At 37.2% G+C, this 18,156-nt stretch overlaps 2 protein-coding genes across 3 annotated transcripts in view; one reads left to right on the top strand and one right to left on the bottom strand.

Annotated features, from left to right (window-relative positions):
* Positions 1–18,156, top strand: part of LOC143732106 (transmembrane protein 132C) — a 383,833-nt gene that overhangs the window by 229,429 nt on the left and 136,248 nt on the right. The window contains exon 1 of one of the 2 annotated variants that reach the window (XM_077222800.1): positions 13,061–13,345. The exons of the other annotated variant lie outside the window; for it this stretch is intronic. The gene's annotated coding sequence lies outside the window, so the exon portion shown is untranslated. Of the gene's footprint in view, positions 1–13,060; positions 13,346–18,156 lie in introns of those variants that run through there. 2 annotated transcript variants of the gene reach the window in all.
* LOC143732616 (uncharacterized) lies at positions 8,840–12,251 on the bottom strand. The gene is made up of 8 exons (XM_077223892.1): positions 11,922–12,251; positions 11,446–11,512; positions 11,079–11,252; positions 10,681–10,822; positions 10,393–10,571; positions 10,061–10,136; positions 9,416–9,979; positions 8,840–8,932 (listed from the first exon to the last, which is right to left on the bottom strand). The coding sequence occupies exons 3-8, from the start codon at positions 11,168–11,170 to the stop codon at positions 8,840–8,842; spliced, it is 1,146 nt and encodes a 381-aa protein (XP_077080007.1). The 5' UTR covers positions 11,171–11,252; positions 11,446–11,512; positions 11,922–12,251.

The raw sequence follows: 18,156 nt of genomic DNA, 5'->3' as shown, positions 1-18,156 counted from the left end.
GCTACTTGAATCATTAAAAAATCGTTTTATTTAATAATAGTAATAATAATTGTTTGTTAAAAACAATCTGAATCTTTGTGATCAATGTTAACGTTACAGTATATAAATAAATATCAATCAGCCACAAATATTTTAAACCTATTAGCTTTTCTATGGGGCAATATTTATTTGCTGAAGCGCATGAGTCACAGGTGCTGCTGAATCAATTTCCTGTTGAGAGTGGGTTCTGATAACTGTATCATCAATTCACAAAAATTGAAGATTCAGAGCAATTCTGATGAAAAGATTACAGTAAATCTCAATGTTTTAAAGTAAAAGTTCTCTGTTAAAATTACCAAATGTCATTGGGTCTTATTCATTAACCCTGCGCAGCACAAAATTCTTTGTAAAAGCCTTCATACATCCATTCTTACTTGAATGAAATGACTTTTTAAATAGCAACTGATGTAATAATTTTTTTATGTAATAACACTTTACTGAGATTTTTTTTTTTTTTCATGAATAAGGTCCAGTAAAAGAACAAATCTTGGCTGGAAGTGAGTCAAAAATGTCACATTATTAAACCTTTTCCTTTTGGAAATTTATGAGACCTGGCATTTGGTGATACTGATATAGTGTAAAGAAACAAAAGAAAAGACGAATATTATTCATAAATGCTCATTACTAATTATTTGGGCTATCAATCAATTAAAATGATAATAAACTTAATTACTTTATATCCTGAGTAATTTATCGAATTAATCACAATTATTCAAATAAATATTTTCGAAGGAAAAAGATGAAGATAATTAAACAATATTACATTATTGTGATATTACAAATATATTATATTATATATTATCAGTAGCTTATGAATAGACAGCCCTACTGATTATGTTTACAGATTTGAAGTTAAATAGAAATATTATTGTATTAGAAAATTCTTGTGTGGCATAAAGAATATGCACGAGGCAATAAAAATGAGACAGGGAAAGACATCAGTGCTTTTCAGTGTGTGTGTCGTCACAGGTAAGTGGACACATACTTTTGCCTGTTGACTGGGACATTGTGGTAGACATAATAAGGCCTATTTATGCACAGCTCCAACACAAACTAAGAAATTGATTTGAATTGATACTATCAGAGCTATGAAATGGAGGGAGGAAAAAACTCTTGACCTAAAGGCCAAAGGGTTTGTTTGGACTTTTATACAAACATTTTATTAACACAGGAAACTCAGTATCATAAATGCAGTGTTCATTCAGTGTCTACTTTCAAAATTCACCTTTTTACTTCCTGTCTGTCAAATGCAATTACCTGTTCCCATTTTCAGTAGAAATCACTGAACCCTTCTCGTATGAGAGCAGATGAAATGAATTTCGATGAAATCTAAATGCTCACTGTATGACGATCTCTTAATCTCTCAAACACTGTTTACACAGAAAGAGGGATTTAATTGGCAAACCCTTCCATGCAGCAGCATATTTCTCACTCATTATAAATCAAATGTTTGAATTACGAGTAGTGTAGACACTGAGGTTTCAGATCCTGGCATTTGTTCTCAATACAAGAGTGAATCATTGTACAACATTATGTGTATATATGTGTCAGTTGTACTATGATATTTAAAGTCAGCATGAAATCAAAATTGATCATTTGTTTATGTAATATAGTGTTTATTATAAATTATATAGGTTATCCATGCATATTCATATTTTTTATTCATGAACTTTTGTGATCTTTAGTCAAAATAAGTTCCCTTCCCTCTTGCAGCAACATCTTTTCTCTGATGACATGTTTACTGGCTTGAGGGCAGGAGAACCTGTCACTCACATGACATCACAGCAAAAGCAAACCACACCCATCCAATCAATTCCCCATGGACAAAATCAAGTCCCGCCCTACATTTGTACATACTTGTCACAATAAGGAAGAAAAATCTATCACAACTTCCGTTTTCTGATGACTTAAAAGAAGGTTTTAATAATGAAAGTCATGGGGAACAAAAGAACATTGTACTCTTATGACTTTCATTGTATGGACCCAAACAATAAAATACTGAGACATTATAAAAAGAGATCTCTCTCGCTGTAGGTAAAACTGCCGGGGGAACTCTGTTGGGAGTACATAGGTCCAGACAGTAAAGCTTCAATAAGACACTTGTACATCAATTTTAAACACGATACAACAGATATTTATGATATACAGTAGAACGGAGTGAATTATTGGCTAAGGGTCACACCTCAGGGGTTTCGGGGCCTTTTTGATAATCATTGGAGAAATGGATAGTTTCAAGGAGTGGGACGTTGCTGAATTATTCAATCTTTATAGGCGGATTGGTATATTGCTCTGTGATTGAATGAAGCAGAATATTATAAAACTGTGTGTGTGTGTGTGTGTGTGTGTGTGTGTGTGTGTGTGTGTGTGTGTGTGTGTGTGTGTGTGTGTATGTGTGTGTGTGTATGTGTGTGTGTGTGTGTGTGTGTGTGTGTGTGTGTGTGTGTGTGTGTGTGTGTGTGTGTGTGTGTGTGTTTGGATGGGCCTGAAAGTCTCCCCAAGGCCAGTAAAACCTGAAATCTACTACATTGTGGGAACCACTCAACATTCCGTAGGACCAGGAGGCTCCTGCTTAAACGTTCTGTTTAAGCAGATGTTTTATACAATCATCACTGTCCTCGTCAGAGTTCTTTTCCCAGTATTCAGCATCTGACTCATTTTCACGAACTCAAACCTGTCATCTTCAACAATCTTCAAAAACAATATTGTCTGTTTTTCTCTGACAGCTTCTTCACTATCCGTCAAGTGACAGTGACTCTAATATTTGATTGCGTTCAGTACTTGCTCTGCAGTAAATCGCTGAGCCGTTTCAAGTTTTGCTGATGATACTTCCTATTCTTTTGGTTTCTGCTTGCGGTAACTATGAGTGAAACAACACTTTATCATTGTGTTTCAGACATTGCCAACTTGTGGAATACAGGTGGATTGCTTTTATTCAGTCATCAAAAATTCAACTACTGTTGTGCAGAAATAAATATTCAACACTATTACACACCTCGTGTTGTTAGCGGCGCTGTCTAATATTTACAAAAAATTAGTGAAAACAGGCATTCTTTTATAATTTTATAAATATTTGTCTTGTTATATTGTTTATAATGAATTGATTAAGGAATACTAAGACGGTTGATATCTAACTTAAAAAAAAATACGAGGAGGAGAGTAGTAAATAACATCCCGGGTCACTAAAGACCCGAGGTATTAGTTTTTGGGTTAAAATAGCTTCTTAAAAAATATTTTAAAATATTTTTTTCCTGTGATGGAAAAGTTTAATTTTCAGCATCATTACTCCAGTCTTCAGTGCCACATGATCCTTCAGAAATCATTCTAATATGCTGTAACATTAAAATCTGATCAGAAATTAGATATCATAAAAATAATGTCATTCTACTTTGACTAAGAATCAGCTTAAATTTCTGCGGGGAAAACGTTTGTGTATAAATTGCAGCAGTGCATTATACATCATAGCATGAACAAGAGGAATGGTTATCAATGCATGAATCATCATTTTCCACTCAAACTTTTTTTTTTATAATTATATCCTGCATGTGGGCTGACAAATCATATAGATAGTGAAATTGCTCAAAGTAACATTAAGTTCCTCTCCGTCTTGCCTAAATGGATCATCTCCAGTGTCTTCACACTAATTGTTAGTCACTGCACCTACAATAACACTATAAATACTATAATAAAATACCACTATTTTATTATAGTATTTTTTTTTTACCAGTGCCCTATTCTTTAGAGACGTATGGACTTATATTTCCCTGTCTGCTGCTTTGATGTCACATAACAGATTTTCTTCAAGTTTGTGGACCTTTTTAGTTGCTGTAGATGTAAGTGTCCCTTAAAACACCCACAGATTTGCTTTTTACATTCTAAGCACTTCAGGAATCATACTGTGTTTATGAATGATCTACATTTTTGGCATAGATAACAAATGAAGGAATCATCAACTTTATGGAGTGAATTTCAGATTGGGAAATTATATATGTAGGCCTATAGTGAAATGAACAAGTTGTGTAAATGATAAATCTGCATGTTTTACAAACAATCTGTCCTGCAGTAGAGTGGAATGAGAGAGCGAGGGAGAAGATACAGATTGACTTAACAAGATGTCGATTTACAGAGCAGACTGTGGAGTTACGCCCTGGGAACTCGGAAGCAGACAGAAGGAACGCGCACACGCACAACTTTACCTCAGAAGTACACCAGAAAATCTAAGGAGTTATATTCCCTGATGAACATGCTCATGCACAAAAACATCTGCCCTCAGCAAAATGGGGAAACAACAGAGGCACTTTGCCATAGATAGAACATTGACAACTACAAAAGCAGAATCTCCCCTCATTTAACATCCTCAGTCACCCCTTGTTGCCCTTCTGTTGGCTTCCACAGATGTCACCACTGTTACAGAGCGTCTGCCAAGTGAGTGTGTCTCTGTCTGGTCTGACGGGAGACGGCAGGGGACCTCGTGTTGTTGTAATGTGTCTGGGGAGATGCATCATTGAGTTTCCTAGATTTACCAGGGCTGCAAATGCTGACTTTCATGGATGCGCTGGAATTAAAGTGGTTTTGTGAGGTCAGTGTGGGACTGTGCAACTTTGAGATTTCTTTGATTAACCATTAAATGCTACACCTCCTCTACCTTGTCTTTTTTGTTGTTGAAGTTATGTCCCTGCTTTTTTAGTATTTTTTAATCTTTATTTTATGGATAGTGTAACAATCAAAAAACTTGATTAATCTCACAAACAAAATCTATGGTATGGGTTGTTATGGGTAATATATGGGTTGTTGGCTGATATAGGCCTTATGTAATGTAGAAAAATATTTTTTTGTGCTTTTTTATTTATTTATTTGTTATTTGTTATTTATTGTTTCATATTATATTTAACAGTTCGTTTCGGTTCTGAAATCCGATTCCATGTTTATTTTTTTATTTATGGTTTCATATTATATTCAACAGTTCGTTTCGGTACTGAAATCCGATTAAATGTTTTTCAGTGATTATTTTTGCAGATTAAATCGTTGCAACGCTTTAAAGGCCCACTGAAGTGGAACATGCTGCTTTGTATGATGCGTTGACGTAATTTCCACTGAAACAGGAAGCTAAGGCGGGACATATTGTCCTCCCCCTTTTCAAATAGCCAATAGCATTTAGTTTACCTCACAGACAGCAAGTCATACTTGACAGCACCTTGGAAGCGAATCTGAGCGCTGATGATATGTTGGATTCAATAGTAGAGGCATGAATAAATTCTAGCCATCTCATTCTTAACCAACGCACAGTTGGAAAATGGAATAAAACTCTAGCGTTTGAGCAACCGAACACACATCTCCTATATTGCTCAGTGACGTGTCAATGGTTGCTTTGGCCAGGTGGTATTTAGGGAGTGTTCCACTTTAGATTCTAGAGAGCATTTGATTGGACAGAAGATGTGATGAGAAGCTAAAGTCCTTGTAATGTAATAAAAATCTGTGATCCATTTTAGCGGAAATGAGAGACTGTAATATTTGAATGCTTTTATCTCCTAAATGCAAATTGTGTCTTTTTTTTGGAACACACCAGCGTATTCATAACCTTAAGGCTAACATATTCATACTAAAAGCTAAAAAACTTAAAGGAACACGCCACAGTTTTTTGAAATAGGGGTTATTCACCATCTCCTCTACATTTAGATAGGTGGGCAAACACATTTTTGTCTCAGTGCATGCATTGTCTTAGTCTGGCAGTGCCAACGCTAGCTTAGCCTAATGAATGGAATCCTTTGTTGCCGGATAGCATGTTGTGTGTAAAAGTGACCCAAACATTTTTTTAAAACCCTAATTACTTCTTGTGGGCGGCATATTCACAATGAGTACAAATAGCAATGCAGATTACGACTAGGCGATTTCCTAAGAAAATATTGACTTATAATATTGAAAGCACAGGCGAAGCACTGCTACTTGGGTAAAGAAATATCACGCAACACCTGAAATCCCCCAACTTCCGTCAACATACCGGCGTGAATATTAGCTGGCTATTTTTTTCTACAGTAGACATAGTGAATGGTGATGAACATGGCAGATTTTGTGAGAGACGAAGAGGGTGACTTCTCAGACAGTCAAGATCCAGAACCATACCTCTACGAACCAGAGTTTTCAGAAGAGGAGCTGTGTGCTTTGGAAATAGATCGACAGGAGGAGGAGGTTGCGATCGCTCAACAGCCTGAGGACAAGAGGATGAGAGCCAACATGAACTGGTGGTGTGAGTGTGGGGGAATATGGCAACCTATGCCGACTGAAATAGAGTGCCTGTGCTGTGGCGAATCGGACAAGGTACTGCCATCGATGACCAGGCTCAACGTGTTAGATCTAGATGAGCATGTTGTCACAGCTACCTAACTTGTGTGATATCTCTGCGCCCAAGTAGCAGTCATTCCCCTGTGCCCCTGATAGTCCCAAGTCAATATCTGCCTAGCAAATCACCTAGTCTTAATCTGCATTGCTATTTGTACTCCTTGTGAATACGCAGGCCACAAGAAGTAATTAGAATTTGTTTTTTGTTTTTTGAAAAAAAAATTACTTTTACTCACGACATGCTATACGGCAACAAAGGATTCCATTCATTATGCTAAGCTAAGCTAGGGGTGGCGCTGCCATACTAAGACAACATGCGTTACCCACCTATCTAAATGTAGGGGAGACGGTGAATAACCCCTATTTCAAAAAACGTTGGTGTGTTCCTTTAAATTTTGATTTCAGGGGGTCTTTAAGATAGTCACTAAATGTATAATTTATTAAAAGGATTTGTCCTAAAACACTGATTCATATAATTCACTAAAGCGACTACCGCCAATTGATTCAGGAAAGAGTGAGCCATGGAATCATTCACTAATTCACTAAAGCGATTTGTTAAAAAACGCTGGTTCATTCGAGAACCAAACGTGTGTTCTTTTGAAGATGTTCAATGGGTCTACTGTGGCGTCGTTTGGAACAATTTCCGTTGAGGGATAAAAAACAGACACAACAACTGGTGTCTAAAACGTAAGTTACACTATATTTATTATTTATTGTGTTGACTGAGTAAACTGTTGTGCAATCGTCGATATCAGACCAAACAACGTTTGCGAGTGTGACGCTGCTAATTATACGTTTATAGCCTATTGTACGGTGGCCGAGAGAGCTCAACGTGCTGCAACTGAAGAAAACGCATGCAAATAGTAAAAAACGCATGCAAATAGTAAAAAACGCATGCAAATAGAAAAAAACACATGCAAATAGAAAAAAAAAACACCTGCAAATTAAAACAACATCTTCATCAGTCTCACAACACGTGTGTGCTCCAAATACTCACAACACAACCAAATACAGAAACGCGCTGCAAAAGTTCACAACACAACCAAATACAGAAACGCGCTGCAAATAACACAGACCACAACGGAAATGTTTCCGGGGAAACCAAATAAGTGACGAACACGGCTCGGACGTGCTTATTGCAAGGGGGTAATCCATCAGCCGGAAGTTGAAGCCTCGCGGGAGCCGCCATTGTAGCAGAACTTCACCTGCTGTTAGCATTCCATTGACTCCCATTCATTTTGGCGTCACTTTGACAGCCACAGCTACTAGAAGATGTACAACTGTCAGACTGTCGTCACGCTCAGTTTGAGCCTGCGCAGTCGCTCAGCCATCAGACAGGAAGTGCAATAATCGGGCTTCAGTCTTCTCGGTTGAAATCAATGGGGTCGCTGTGTCCATTTCTTTTACTGTTTATGGCTTATTGCTCGTGAGCATCCCTATGTCCTACTCCCTTCGAAGGGCAGACGGCAGAGCTCTTCAAGTGGGACTTGGGAGTGAGCATTGCACTAGTGTGCCATTATGTAGCCGTTTGGAACGCACTTGATGAAGGGAGCAACGAAAGACAAGTCATTTCCTCATTATTTTCACCTGGGATGTTCCAATGACAACGCAGCACGTTGTCCATCAGCTGAATAGCTGTTCTGACGACAGAAATATAATGCTGTTAACATAACAGTTGCAAATAAATGTATTTTTTTATTTTTACTTAACAATTTTTTTTAAATATGCGTTATGTGTCAGTGTCTCAACTTTACCCTACATTACCTAACATTTCTTATGAAAAATTTCTTTATGAAAATTTAAACATAACATGAAACAATCTGTACAGTGTAACTGATGTATAGATTAAAATCTTCCCTTCATGTTCTTCTTCTCTATCTTTTTTATTTATTTATTTTAGTTTTCAGCTCATTGTTCTTTTCTCATTTGTATTCTGATGACATTCAACATATTGTTAATACGTTTTGTATATTTTATACAAGTTGTATGTCATAAAAATGTAATCTCTGTATGTTTTGCGAAAAAAAAAAGAAAAAAAGAAAAAAAAAAAAGAAATAAATAAAGTAGAATTTTGAGGTGTACGCACATCCGAGCTGGGTTCGTCACTTATTTGGTTCCCCCAGAAACATTTCCGTTGTGGTCTGTGTTATTTGCAGCGCGTTTCTGTATGTGGTTGTGTTGTGAACTTTTGCAGTTTCTGTATTTGGTTGCGCTGTGAGTATTTGGAGCACACGTGTGTTGTGAAACTGATGAAGATGTTTTCTTAATTTGCAGGCTTTTTTTCTATTTGCATGTGTTTTTTTTTCTAGTTGCATGCGTTTTTTTCTAGTTGCATGCATTTTTTACTATTTGCATGCGTTTTTTACTATTTGTATGTGTTTTCTTAAGTTGCAGCACGTTGAGCTCTCTCGGCCACCGTACTATTGCTTTGTTTTTCCTGTGCAAATTAATATCGTGGAGGCTATTCTTAGATTTCATGTGACGTCACACAGTGGCGCGGCCGCCATTTGTAGGACCGAATCGCAAATGCCAACATGCCGTCTATCTGCTGTGCTGTAAGCTGTGACAACAGCAAATCACAAAGAAATGATAAGAAACTAAAATTTTACAATATTCCCAAAAACCCTGAACGTCGTCAGAAATGGATTTCTGCTATCAAGAGGGATCACTGGACACCTACAGAACACTCCAGACTCTGCAGTGAGCACTTTATTTCAGGTAAGGAATGTATGGCTAAGCTAAGCGTTTGCAACATGGTTTGCAAACGTTAACTGTTGTAACATTAGCACCAGTTCCTTACCAATCCACCTTTGCAGAAAAATTCAATTAGGTAATGTGTAGCTGGCTTACATTTCCAGACAAAATAGCTTAGGTCATCTGTGTCTCTGCTAACGTTATGTTAACGTTAACTTTATCCACTTTTAGACTAACTAATTCGGTAAAAAATTAACTAAGGCATGAGTAAATAGTTATTTCATCACATATAAAGCATTAATAGTCATTAATAGTTATAAAAAAACTATTTATATTAATTCTTTGGTACCCTGCTCAATTTAAGGCAAGACTTGTGAAAGTGCTTCCGCTTACACTGTCCAGATGTGCAGGTGATGTCATCTGTGTCACGAGGTTTACCACAGTAGCACCCCATTTCAGATGGCTGTTCAGTGGTTGTAGTGTTTGGGTGAGTATGGCGTGGAGCTGTATACCATTTTCCCAGCAGCTCTGGTAGTACTCCAGTCTTGATGAATTCAACCACTTTGAGGTAGGCATTGTGGAAGAAAACAGGATCATACATGATCCGCTGAATGAAAAACTCCTGTGGTGTCCATACAATAAAATCACAGTAGCTCACCGTGGAAACATGCATCTGAGCTTGCACTTGATACATGAACTTGTGGTCAGTCTTAAGTGCCATTGTCCCATCCTCCCCTATGCCCAGACAGAAAGATGAATCTCTGCAGCTTTCGTTGAGTGAACGGTCCCTGCTGTTGAATGGACATTTTATCTCCAGTACGCCTTCACCATGACAAGTGCATGTTACCTGGCCGTCGGGTGTTGCTCCTATCCAGGGTAGGTCTGGATTGATGACGAATCCTGATGCTTTAAACTGGAATGTATACAAAGTATATAGATAAACTGTAAATAAATATTGATGGGCTGTACATATATTAATTACTTGTTGATAGACCTGAAAGTCTCCGTGCTGATCTTGCATCATAGATATATAGTTTGCCCTTGCTCTTTCCTCATTCACTTGACCCCATCTGACAAAAATTTAAATACAAACTGTTTATTAAAATGTATTTGTTAGAATGACATTTACTGCCTATCTACCTAACATTTACCCTAAGGTGTTGCACTCTGACCGCAAAAATGTCATAAATACCCTTATGCTTATAATTTGCTTGTAAACTGCTTCTCCTCATTTACTTGTATTGAATGGCTAAACAGGTTACATCATGGTAAGTAACTACATGTACCAAACCTTCACCATGTTTAATTGTGCTTTGTTCTATTTACCTTGTTGCCTCAGTGGAAAACTGAGAAGAGCGTGGATAGCAAATTCTTTTGATCAAGGATACCGCTCTGTTTGCCTTGGCTGCCTCATAGAATACTGACCCTGTGACTCTTCCTGCCCTCTGATCAAACCATACCTTACTTTTACTTTGCTCCCTGGTCTCCTCCTCAACTACCAAACACTGGAGAAAGGTTTGTTAGTTAATTAGTTAATTATCTAGATTGTTGTGAATTATAACTGCACAGGTAGAAATATTAGTAGTAATTAGTTGATAATATTTTCATACTTACCTGTTGCTGTGTCACTTGTAGGTTATCAAATACCTTGGCACTCTCAACCAGTAGCATGGGCAAGTCCATCTCTAGCCAGGTGCTTGAATATATGGCTGACAAAGGAGTGGGCAAGTCCAGCTGCATCACTTTTGGCGTGTACCTGCATTGGTGGAAGATGTATTCAGATATTTGACCTAAAGTGATAGTTCACCCAAAAATTCTGTCATCATTTACTCACCCTCAAGCTATATCAAATACAGGTTTGGAACAACTTGAGGGTGAGTACATGATGACAGAATTTTCATATTTGAGTGAACTACCCTTTAAAAAAACAATTCCATAGAGTAATATATGTATACACAGATCATATGCCTGATGTCATTGGATGCAATTAGTTACATTTCACCACTGTGTACCTGTGGGAGTGGCCTTCAATGACAGAAAGGATGGCACTTTTCTTTGGCTTAGACTCTTGCATTTCACTGTGATGAAGCATCTCAAAAAACATCCTGCACTCTTCATCTGATGGTGTAATGTAAGGAAAAACAGGGCCTTGAACATGACGGGGCTCTTGTTTATGACAGAAACTGATGTTACGGATCTCTGCATATTGGACACCTCGGACAGACTCCATACTTGGCTGGGCCCATGCACAGGGCTTCTGAGTGCAAGCCTGCCCATTCTTGACATCAACAGCAGCCAAAACACAATACATTAGAGCTGCTGCATGAGAGCATACCTCTCCTAAACCGGCCTTACAGGTGCAATGAGCCATGAGAACTGTCCCATCTTCCTGTACTGTTATCCAGGGGTGTGTTGGTGTTACATTGAGGCTTTGTGAATGCTTCACCTGGAAATTTAAATAAAAGTAAAATTAGCAAATTACAGGTTAGCTTGCAAAATTAAAACATGTAGTTTACAATTGGAACTCGTATAACGTCATTCTAGACAGCTATCTATATTTACATTAGTAACCTTAGTTATACATATGGCTGAATACATATTCAGCACATGCTGTGCTCACTGTTTCTGCCTTACATTAGTAGACAATTAGTGATTTGTCTACATTTCTGAAATGCATAACTTGGACAGTCTAAATTGTAATGTACATATGCATTTTCTGTAAAGATGCTTTGAAACAATATTGTGAGTGCTTTAAAAATAAATGAGCTTGTCGGACATGGCGGGTCTTTGCGAGCGGTCAATTTATTTCAACTATGCTTTTATGTTCAGCGAGTAATTAAAAGAGTGCCACTTACCCTTCCTGTTATCAAGAACATTTTCTTCATCTCCAGATGATAGATTCTGGGATCATTAACCCATCCTGAGGTGAAGTAGCGGTAGGCTTCAGTGCTTTTAAATGCCTTGAGAGCTTCTCCGGTGAATGGAGAGGGATTGTGGACGAGGTAGATGTAAATATCAGCAAACGTCAAATTTGGCAAGTTTTTACTAGACTTAACTGGAGTCAGCAGTTCGTTTGACAGTAAATAAGGATCTAATCCTAAAGTATCAATTTTATTTAAATACCGTTGTTTTTCATCTGTATTGAGGTGTGCTATTTTAGTGTGCGACATCTTTCCGATCACTACGCAAAGGTCCTAAAGATGGCGCCCACAACAAAAAAGTCACGTGACTGAAACCCATGAATTTCAGCGTGAGGCTATTAATAGCCTAGATGCTTGCTGTTGATCAACTTGAGTGACATGAAAGTAACGTTAATCACTAACAAGCAGACATAGGGTCTTGTGACTTGGACTCGAGTCGCTATTTTTACGACTTGTGACCTGACAAAAAATAATATACTTGAGACTTGACTCGGACTTGGAAGTTATATAGACTCGGGACTTGACTTGAATGATTTGAGTGTAATAATCACATCATGTTTTCAGTTTGAATATAACGTATATACATTATTTAAACAAATACAGTTGATACAGCTGGAGCGCAGGCTGAGTTGTAATGACTGGATCACGACACAGTAATGCCCTATCGTACCTTACGCACACCACGCCAACTTAGATCAGATATCACATCAACATGTCAGCCGGAGGGGTACCGAGGGTCATCGCTTTCAGCATATATATGATGTCTATGGCTTTCGGCTTCAATAATTATTCACAAGATGGCAAAAGACGTGCAGTGCGCAAGACATGCAACATTAAAGGGCACCTATTATGGAATTTCGAAAATTGCCTTTCATGTAGTGTGTATCTAAGTTAACGAAAACATCCTGCAAAGTTTTAAATTTGAAAGTTCACCGTATACAAAGTTATTGTCTCTCAAAAGTAAGAGTCGACTCTGAGTCGCTGAAATGAATCGATAGACGAACGATGCTTTTTCTCTATCTAGATGACGTCAACTTGACAAGTTATTTGAATAAGATACGCCCACTCATTGCGCACGCAGACACCAGGGAAAACTTGAAAACATCATGTCGACAGCAAGACGCTGTGTTCTGAAGTGGGAATCAAAAGCGACCCTTTTCACTGCCCAGGGAGGAGCGTTTGAAGACTACAGATTCATATACTATACCACACAAGTATAGGGCGAACCTTGTGCTGTGTTCGCGTTATTTTAATGACGATTGCTTTACAAACACAAGTGTGGATTCGCGAGCCTGTTGATACTGAAGGACGGTTCAGTACCAATTTTATTTGGATCAACTTCCTCCGAATCACAACCTGTAAGTAGGCCTATTATTAATAATTGTTGCTTTTATGTGTTTTGTAGCATGCTCAATATTTGTGTGTGTTGTGTAAGTTACACTCAGCGCAGCTTCTAGGTCTCCAATTGTCATTTTTTTTTTTTTTTTTGAAATATGTGAAATGTTTGTCGTTGTTATTGGAGTTGTCATAATAGAGCAATACCTTGCAGTACAGCATATCAATATGTTTATGCGTTGGGCAAACGCAAACAATAACTGATTGGGTCATCTGACCAATCACCGCAGATTCGGTGAGCAAATCCGGTAAAAAAAAAAAGCATATTATAAGACAACAAAGTGTTGTCATTGCATGCATGTAAAACTGTTGTTAGGGACTCCCAATACAATATTAGGAATATTTTAAATACCATAATAGGTGCCCTTTAACATCGCGGGCAGCTATAAGTTCCGACTCTGGGGGTAGAATTGTTGCATTATTCCAAATAAATAGATTAAGATCCACAAATAAATGTAAAGAGTTTAACAAAAAAATATAAAAGTCACAAATAAATAAAATTAGCTTTGCAAATAAAAATATATATTTACAAATGCGTTTTATGCCACAAACACAACTCGGCCTGGTATTTATTTGTGAACGCTTTCTGTGCATTTGTAAATCCCCTCACGCGTTTGTGAATCGGTTCCTGTGCATTTGTAAATCCCCTCACGCGTTTGTGAATCGGTTCCTGTGCATTTGTAATTCCCCTCACGCGTTTGTGAATCGGTTCCTGTGCATTTGTAAATCCCCTCAGGCATTTTTTGTGAATCGGTTCCTGTGCATTTGTAAATCCCCTCAGGCATTTTTTGTGAATCGGTTCCTGTGCATTTGTAAATCCCCTCACGCATTTGTGGATTTTGAAACACGAGCAGACAAATCCACAAATAAGTGTTTCAAAATCCACAAATGCGTGAGGGGATTTACAAATGCAAAGGAACCGATTCACAAATGCGTGAGAGGGTTTACAAATAAATGCCAGGCAGAGTTGTGTTTGTGGTATAAACAACATTTGTAAATATATTTTTTATTTGCAAATCTCATTCTATTTATTTGTGAGTTTTGTGAAACTATTTACATTTATTTGTGGATCATAATCTATTTATTTGGAATAATGCAACAATTCTACTACCCCCATATGAGACTTACTTGAGACTTGAAGGTTAAGACTTGAGACTTACTTGAGACTTGCACATGTGTGACTTGGTCCCATCTCTGCTAACAAGTGAGTAGTAGGCTATAGCTACCTTGTTAAAAATAATCTCTCTTAATTGTATTGAATTAACATTTGTAGTGTACTTTAAACCTAAAAAGTAGCCTATATTTTAAATGAACTGTACTTGTTATATAATATACTGTATATAAATACCCTCAAAAGTGACTTAAGATACACTAATGACACTGATAAAGTATACTTTTAAAACGGCACTTTATAATAGTTAAAAACAAAAGTTTTATTTTAAAGTAAAAACTTAAATAATTATGTTTTATTTAACCTTTGTCATGCTTTATAAAAGTATACATTTTTTAATGTACAACAAAACATGTAAAGTGCTTGATTATTATTTTAACTGTGTTATTTGATTTACATGTTAAATTAAGACTAGCCTATATTCTAAAAGTACTAAATTATGGTTTCATCATTACAAATATCTAATTACAAACACATTTAAATACATGACGAATACTTTTTTATACAATTAAAGGGTTAGTTCACCCAAAAATGAAAATGATGTCATTAATGACTCACCCTCATGTCGCTCCAAGCCCGTAAGACATCCGTTTCATCTTCAGAACACAGTTTAAGATATTTTAGATTTAGTCCGAGATAGGGATGGGCGATATCGACTTAAAAATGTATCACAATATTTTCTGGCATTTATTGCGATTACAATATCAATGACGATATAAATATAATACCATATTCACCACTGTTTTTGGCTACAAGTGATAGCTGCATGCAAAGTAAAATGTACCCTTCATCAAATAGGCTCCTAAAAAATACCACTAGAATGTTTTGAACATTAGAATGTTTTGAAGCATCGGAAATACATTTTGGTCCAAAAATAACAAAAAGTACGACTTTATTCAGCATTGTATTGTCTTCCGGTTCTGTTGTGGATCCGCGTTCAGTGACGCTGCTAATGTAAGACGCTGCTGTCGTGTGTCTGGTGCGCCCGAGCTTTGTTTACAGTCTGAGGGAGACGCACCCTGGAAACAAAACAATCTTCACAAACATGTCTAAGGATTTCCACACAGAGGAAGACTTGAATTTTTTTGCCCAGCCATATTTATTTGAACCCGAATACACGGACGCACCAGATACACGTCAGCAGCGTCTTACATCATCAGCGTCACTGCGGACTCGTGAACGCGGATCCCCAACAGAACCGGAAGACAATACAATGCTGAATAAAGTCTTAGTTTTTGTTATTTTTGGACCAAAATGTATTTCCGATGCTTCAAAACATTCTAACTAACTCACTGATGTCACATGGACTACTTTGATGATGTCTTTATTTCCTTTCTGGACAAGGACAGTATACCGTTCATACATTTTCAATGGAGGGACAGAAAGCTCTCGGACTAAATCTAAAATATCTTAAACTGTGTTCTGAAGATGAACGGAGGTCTTACGGGCTTGGAGCGACATGAGGGTGAGTCATTAATGACATCATTTTCATTTTTGGGTGAACTAACCCTTTAATGCTTGTCTGTACATTCGCCTGTACACAATAAAAATGAATGATCAAATCACTTCAAAAGACCTTCTTAAGTGGGTCAAAAAACACTCTAAAATGGATAGTTGAATTTCAAATTCAAAAAATGAACATTCTGTCATCATTTAGCTACTTACCATTGTTCCAAACCTGTATGAATTTCTTTCTTCTGTTGAACACAAAATATATTTTGAAGAATGTTGATAACCAAACAGTTGACGGTAGCCATTGACTTCCATAAGTATGAAAAAGAAAATGCTATGGAAGTCAATGGCTACTGTCAACTGTCTGGTTACCAACATTCTTCAATTTATCTTACTTTGTTTTCAACAGAAAAAAAAGAAACTCATACAGGTTTGGAACGACACGAGGGTGAGTAAATTATGACAGAATTTTCATTTTTGGGTGAACTAATCCCTTTAAGTTCAACTAATTGCTTTTAACATAAATACTCTTATACTTATTCATTTAATTATAAATAACATTAATTTAAGTGTCCGAAAACATTACATTCAGTTCGCAGTTGATGTAGTGCATTAATTTAAAGTATAATATTTCCATAATGCTAAAAGTATGCTAAAGTGTATTTCTTTGCAAAAGGGTAATGACACATTTCGCTGATAAAGAATTTTAGTATTATATCCAAACTGATCTAAGATGTAAATCTGTTTAGATGCATGCATTGTTTTATAATGTGTAGTACAGTTTTATTCCTTTGGCAAGTTTTATTATTTAAGTAGTGACAAAACACTGCAGGAGTATTTTTTTTTTATCGTTTTATTAGATGTCTAGTATAGGTAAAAGTTAACCAATGATTGGATTTAGGTAGGCCTATATGTGTCACTCCGCTGTCTCCCTAAAACAAACAAATGGATCTAGGTCCATACCACTGAGGATGTTTGTTTCAATTGATGGGGCCTTTTACAATCTGCACTGACTGACTGTAGCCTATGTGTGTTTTGCAACTAAATTGATGTCAGACAAGAGAAGTGTATGTGTGTAGCGAGAGTCAGGCAGGGGGCCGACTGAGACGGACTCCCAGGAGCACTCAGACACAAGACTTATTGAATTTTATGCTGGTGTTTTTATTTTCTCATACTGCTACCTGGGGAGCAACTTCCCATCTCACTTATCTCATCATTATGTATGGAGGAATCAGAGAGAGAGAGAGAGAGAGAGAGAGGAGCAGAAATAGTTGAAACATTAATAATTCTGTGAAAGAAAGCTTCTGAGGAGGGGTGCCATTACTTTTCCAATTAGTTTAGTTCAGACTGAGAAACACAAACATCTCACAGTGATCAGATGTTTCACCCGCATGCTTTTACAGCAGTGATTCACTCTCTTTGAATGACCATTTCACTCTGCGTGTGTAAGCTCTGATGACCTCTTGAACCTTTCTCAGGGTATTTACACTTGAAAAGGACACATATCTTCTGAATGGAACAAACTGCAAAGATAGAATAGCCAGGATTAGTGAAAATGCCACAAAACATGAACTTTATTACTGTGATGGAGTTTTTTTTTTTTTTAAAGAGGACCTGTTAGCGTAAATCCAATGACAAATATCTTATCTTGTAAAATGTGGAGCTGGGGGAGGTGGAGGTTTTCGGAGGAAGTTTGATCGTGTACTGCAGGAGTAGCCTACAGCTAACATTGAACCAGACTATTTAAATGTTGAGCAAGCAATCTCATGGGCTTCAGGATCAGCTTGTGCTCTGTGGTAATGCTTTGATTGCTTGTCTATTGCATGTAAAGGACCTATCAGCCTGCGCCTTCTAGAGTTTCATGACTGAACTAGATATTTATAATGAATGACACACTAATTTGTCAAGAACTGGAGTAGGCTATGTCAGAAAAGAAAATAAAGACTCAAAAATATTTATAGAAAGTTTACCCATTTAAACTTCAAGTTTTTATTATTTCCCAATCGTTTCCCTGCACTTTCTCCTCTTGCCCAAGCTTCGCGCTTGTTTAGCCTGGCTGGACATGTGGCAGATGAAAGAAGAACGGTTCGCGAAATAAAACTTACCATTGATGTGCAAGTGATTGCAATAGGCCTGTGTGTGTGTGTTTTA

This window comes from Siphateles boraxobius, unplaced genomic scaffold (assembly GCF_051911475.1).
Source record: "Siphateles boraxobius isolate OS27281-9 unplaced genomic scaffold, OSU_SipBor_1 9, whole genome shotgun sequence".
NCBI classification, from domain to species: Eukaryota; Metazoa; Chordata; class Actinopteri; order Cypriniformes; family Leuciscidae; genus Siphateles; species Siphateles boraxobius.
Note: the sequence above shows the minus strand (reverse complement) of the source record. Positions and strands in the feature narration are given on the sequence as shown.